Source organism: Galeopterus variegatus, unplaced genomic scaffold (assembly GCF_000696425.1).
Source record: "Galeopterus variegatus unplaced genomic scaffold, G_variegatus-3.0.2 Scaffold1517, whole genome shotgun sequence".
NCBI classification, from domain to species: Eukaryota; Metazoa; Chordata; class Mammalia; order Dermoptera; family Cynocephalidae; genus Galeopterus; species Galeopterus variegatus.
Window position 1 is genome coordinate 216,146 of NW_007727628.1, and position 5,981 is coordinate 222,126.

A 5,981-nucleotide genomic window follows, 5' to 3' on the forward strand; every position below is an offset into this window, starting at 1 on the left:
CCAGAAATTGACATTTGTAAAGAGCGCCCACCCAGATGCTTTTTATGGGAAATGTTTGAAGTCCTTGTTCAACCCTTTTGAAGTGCCTGCCAGTGGCAGGGGCTCCTTTCTTTTCTTTTCTTTTTTTTTGTAAAAGATGACCGGTAAGGGGATCTGAACCCGGGGCCTTGGTGTTATCAGCACCGCACTCTCCCGAGTGAGCCACAGGCCGGCTCAGGGGGTTCCTTTCTTATCTTAGCAAGTTAACTCAACCCTCTCTGGATTCAGAGCAGATCTAAGGTGATGAGGCTTCTTTTTCCCCAGCACTTGGTGTACAGTGCTTTTGTTTTGTTTTCCATTTTGGGGATGTCAAGACTCAAGGGCTGAAAACTGCCAAATCCAGACAGGCAGGACCAGGCCTGGGGCAACTGGGATGGGTCATTACTGTCCTATGATTGTTTTAGGACAATCCAGCCACTTGGCCTGAGATTGGCCAGGGGGCAGTTGTAAAAGGTCATCTGGTCATGGCCTGAAGGACTTAGCCAGCGTTGAAATTCCAAAGTCAGTTCTGGCACCTCTGGGGATGTTGAGCAATTCCCGAGATGTTCTCCCTTTCCTCGCCAACAGGTGTGCGCCTGGACCGAGTGCGCGGAGGCCGCCAGAAATACAAGCGACGGCTGGACTCAGAGAGCAGCCCATACCTGAGCTTACAGATTTCTCCACCTGCTAAAAAGCCATGTGAGTACCAGGGCAGTCCATGCCCCTTTTGCCAGCGTCTGTGCCTGAAATATCTGGCTTCCTTTGGGGAAATGCCATCTTCCCATTGCTGGGTTATGGGACAGCATGGATCTTGGGAAGTGACATTAGTGTTTGGCATTGATGTCAGATAATTCAGGCTTCATTCAGAAGGCCTTTTCACATGGGATGGCACGGAACGTGACTTCAAATGAAGCATGGTCCTAGGAAACCATGGACCCCAACATCTGGAACATGCCTGTCACCACCCACCCGAATTGCTCTGCAGGTTCCTCTCAGGAAAATTTATCAGGCAACTTCCCTTGGAGGGATATTTCTCAATAGCCTAAATCACTGCTGCCAGCAACTTTGTGCACTTAGAACAGGAGGGGAGATTACAACCACGTTTGGTCTTAAAAAACTGACTTTTCTTCTTGACCCATCCTAGGCCCCACTCCCGGCCCTCTTCCTCTTTTCCTAGGCATTTACCTTTCCCTCTTTGGTCATTGCAGTGACCAAGATTGTCTCTTACCTACTGGTGGCCGAGCCAGACAAGCTCTACGCCATGCCTCCCCCTGGCATGCCCGAGGGGGACATCAAGGCCCTGACCACTCTCTGTGACCTGGCAGACCGGGAGCTTGTGGTCATCATTGGCTGGGCCAAGCATATCCCAGGTGAGTTGTGTGGGACCAGGGGAGGGGGTGGCCTGCCCCACATGTGGAGCCCACCCCAGGGGGCCTATGACATCTTGGCAAGCCTGTTTTTCTTGGGGCTCCTTTTCTCTCCTTATGGGATTGGAGGGGACCAGGTGTTTAAGATCCAGTAATGTTTACGAGCTGCTGGGGGCTTTTCAGAACCAGTTACATTCTAGAAGGGTCTGTGATTGGATCTATAGTTGGTAATATTCAAAGAACAACAAGTTCCTTGAACCCTTAAAGGACAAGAGTGGGGTATTCTTGTGGACCTTATTGGAATTATGCTGGAAAACAACACGGAAGAGGAATTTGCTGTCTTTCTTCATATTAGAGGCAGGTGGAGTGAAGCAGTGAGACCAGAGAAGTAGAGAGCATGGGCTTGGGAATCAGATCGGGGTCCAAATTCAGGGTCTGCATTTACCAGCTGTGTACCTCTGGGCAGGTCACCTGCCCTCTCTGTAAAATGGGAATCCAGGAGTACCCCAGCCTAGGGCTTGATGTGAGGATGAAACGAGGTCATGTGTGTGGAGCACTCAGCTGGGTGCCTGGCACATGCGTGCCAGTGCAACGTGCTCACCGATGCCACCTGCCTGATGGTGAAGGGAGGCCCATGTCGTGATTTGGATTCTGTGACGTTAAGGACATTTCTGGTGTAGAAAGTATGTATCATGTGTTTCAGGCCATGTGGTCATCCTCCACTCGTGGGCCTGAGCCCCACTTTTAGCTTGTCTTGGTCTGGATATGATATGAACTGATTTTTGATGTTTCATTTTTGTAGACACTGACACCCACATGTTCCACATTACACACATACTGGGGGCCTTTTTCTGCTCTTTTAAGGCTCCAACAGCGTGGTCACAGTGCAGGAGAGAGCCTGTTATCCCTCTGGCGTGGCAGTGACCACCAGTTCTTGCTGTGTGACTTGGGACAGTTTATCTTCCTGTCTGTAGATCTTCTTTTTGCTTGTCATGCCTCTGGAAGATGAAAGCAGCGTGCGTGATGATGCAGCAAAGGTGTCCTAGGCTTTAGATGCCAGGCCCATGTTGACTGAGCTGAATCAAAGTCCCGATGTGTGAGAGTTTGTGTGCACAGCTTACAGGAAGCAGCCTTCCTGTGGACAGGGGCTTTTAGAGAGACCAGACAGTTCAGAGGTGCTGCTGGGCCACCTAGCTGGCAGGAAGCCTGGAATTCCCTCTGTGCAGACCCCCTGGGCATGACTCGGGGGTGGGCTCACTAGCTGGGGATCTGAGTGGTGTGCCCTCACTAAGGGGCTCAACCTCTTGAGGATTATACTCTCAGCAGTTTCTGAATCTGCCCAGTGCTGGTTCAGCACGGATGTGGGGTCAGGCCACTACTTAAGACACCTCAGCCTGGATTGCTCCACTAACCCAGGACCAAATTGGGTACAGCCACCCCTGCCCCCACCCTCTGCCCCCACGCCCTTACTCCTGTTCTGGTTTGAACAGATACTGCATCCTAGCAATGGCTCAGGAGTGGCTCCTGGCGGTCCCCCGGGTCACTGCTTCTTCTGCTACCCCACCTCTGAGGGAGTAGGGTAGGACCAGGAGACCCTGTCTCCCCTGGACCCATTCCTCCCTGTGTCTTTCCACCTCCCAGCTCCATCTCCCATCTGTGCCCAACCAGGAGGGCAGGTGTAGAGCAGAGCGGCTACTTAGAGGCATAGCCTTTGAATCATGCAGCCTGGGCTCTGATCCCAGTTCTGTCTTCCCTGGCTTTGTGCAAGATATTTAAGTTTTCTGAGCTTCAGTGTCCTTATCTGTAAAATGGGAATTGCAACAGAGCCCCACTCAAGGGGTTGCTGGGAGGAGGTGGCACACTCAGTGGATGCTTGATAAATGGCAGAGATGGCTCCATGGCTGTGGTTGTTACTAACAGTGATAGAAGCCTCCTTTCACGTCATCATTTCTCCTTGTCTAAAGCTGAATTCTTTCTGATTTAAAAATAAAATAGATACAGGGGCTGATTTGTCTGTCTCGAATGCTGATTTGCCTATTTTGCATAAATCTTCATGCTGAATTATTTGGGCCTGACCTTCCGGTGTTTAAGGAAAAATTAATTAGTGGATCTCCTGCCACTGCATGTGAACCTCATATTAAGGGCGATGACATATCAAATGCCTGATATTTTTAAACTCATCAACTTAATCCCATCTCAGATTAGATAGAAACCTCATCTGAAGACCAGCCGGCTAGTCCTCAGAAGAGTGCGAGCGAGCGAGCGAGCGAGCAGTTCGAGTAGGGAGGATATAGGCTGGAGCCCACCCTGGGATTCGTCTTGGCTCCTGTCCGTTCAGGTTCTTGGATAGACATAGGGAAGGACAGGCCACTTCAAATTGCTCAGGACTTGAGCTCTGAGGAGGAGCCCAGACCACTGTCCTCAAACACAAGGGACCACGTCTCAGGCTTCAGTATCTTCCAGCCTCTGGTCCACAGCCTGGCACTGTATACTTCTTTGCGTGCACATATTGAGCATTCACTGTATGAAAGGTCTCTTGGTAGTAGCTGTGGCCGAGACTAAGTATGAGATTAATTTCTGCTCCAAGGATCCCGTGTGGAACAAGGATGAGTTCCACGGGGATCTTGGGGCTGATTGTGATTTGCTCAGAGTAGCAGCTGTGGTTGGAGTCAGTCTAAAGTCGCCCTACCCCAAATGAAGGTTTTTACCTTGAGTTTCCTAAGTATTGGTGGCTGACAGGGCAAGCCCGCATCTTTAGAGTGTCCACCTCTTATTTCTTGTGAGCAAGAGATTCCAGCAAGAGTGAGCAGCCTTGAACAGGCAGTGGGAATCACTTGATGAATTGCAGCCTCTGAACGTATCAGCCCATGATCCTCCCTCCCCAGGCAGCCTGGAGTCAGCCCCAGCCAGGAGAGCCTTCATGGGGAGTCCCCACCACCCCTGCCGACCCAGGCTGACACGGGCAGGGGATACCTAGAGGCCTCCTCACAAAGGTCCCCTCAGCAGCCCTGCTCCCAGGTAGCCACCGTCTGGCTTGATGAAATACGAGCTGCCGAGTGACAGCAGCTGTGTCTGAAGTGGCCCCAGATCCTATAATTACATCTCCCTTTATTACCTCTGCTAATGGCCCTCCAGGTCGACAGAAATGATCATAAATTAACAGATTATGAACTCCACTTGCCACAAATTATGTGCCCTTTTTTTTTTTTTTTTTTTAAATTCTAGGAGCTCGTGGTGCCAACTCACTGGGGGATGGGGGGCTTGGGAAGAACCTGCATGTTATTAGATCCGTTGGTGCAGATAAAGCAATTTTCCTGGGCAGAGAGCTCAAGGTGGGAGGCCTGGGAGCCCGGGGCTCCTGGCAGCTGTGGGCAGGCAGAGCTGTGCCTCAAGGGGGCAGTGCTGCCCCGGGTCAGCCAGGCATGGGGACAGTCCCGCACTCCCAGGGACACGGGCCACACCCCAGCCTCTCCCAGCAGCCCTCCACCAGGGGCCTCTCAGTCCCAGAATTGCTAATTATTTGATGGAGAAGAAGCCCCAGCCCAGCACAGAGAAGCAGAAGCAGAGGGCACTTTACTGAAGGGCAGGGAGGAGTGCTTCAGCGCCTCTGTTTGGGTTTTTTGTTTTGTTTTGTTTTTTTAAATTTCATCAACTGTTTGGTTTTTAAATAAAAGAATATGTGATTCTAGGAAAGATGTCAGATGTGACAGGCAACTAAGAGTTTCCATTCCCCCGTCTTAAGCTTCTGGGAATTTCCTGTGCATGTGCAGCTGCTGTTGGGCTTGGGGTGGTGGGGAGAGGTGTCTCCTCCCCCTACCCATGGGTTCGACTCTGATACTGCTTTTTTCATTTAGTTATATAAAGTTGTAGCACTTACCATGTGCTAAATAAGCAGCGTTCTAAGTGTCTTCCTCGTTAGCTCATTTAATCCAAACAACCCCATGAGGTAAGTGCTATTATTATTCCAGTTTTACAGATGAGGAAACTGAGGCACAGAAAGATGGACTTGCCCAGGGTCACAGGATTCTGGCAGGCTGGTTCTGGCATCTGTGCTCTTAACAGTTCCACCCTCCTTGTGCTCTTGGGTATTTCTCCACACTCACACAAACAGTTCTACCTCATTCTTTCTAGTGGCTTCTAATGTGCCATTCATTTAACTAAAAGTTACGTTTATTTTACATGTATTACAGTTAGCTGGTTTTCTGCTTTGAGTCTTTCAAATAGTGATCTAACAAATACCCTTTTACATTTATCTTTATGAATTTATGCATACTTTTCTTTCTAGGAGGCAGTTTTAGCAGTAAAACTGCTAGGTTGAAGACAGCATGAATTTTATTTTTGATTGAATTACATTTATGATTTTTTGAACATTTTAAAAACACTGACAGGGTTTAAAAACCAAACAAGACAAAAACATATGCACAGAAATCTCACTTCTATCCCTGTCTCCTCTCCCTCCTGCCTACTAGAGGTAACCTATTTTTTGAACATTTTAAAAACACTGACAGGGTTTAAAAACCAAACAAGACAAAAATATATGCACAGAAATCTCACTTCTATCCCTGTCTCCTCTCCCTCCTGCCTACTAGAGGTAAC

General features: G+C 49.4%; 1 protein-coding gene across 1 annotated transcript in view; it reads left to right on the forward strand.

The window, feature by feature from the left end:
• The window catches only part of ESRRB (estrogen-related receptor beta), a gene marked incomplete at its 5' end in the record, with an annotated part of 55,418 nt that overhangs the window by 39,593 nt on the left and 9,844 nt on the right, over positions 1-5,981 (forward strand). Inside the window, 2 exons of the mRNA XM_008577459.1 lie at positions 607-717; positions 1,227-1,388. Coding sequence (XP_008575681.1) covers positions 607-717; positions 1,227-1,388 — 273 coding nt within the window. The remainder of the gene's footprint in view (positions 1-606; positions 718-1,226; positions 1,389-5,981) is intronic.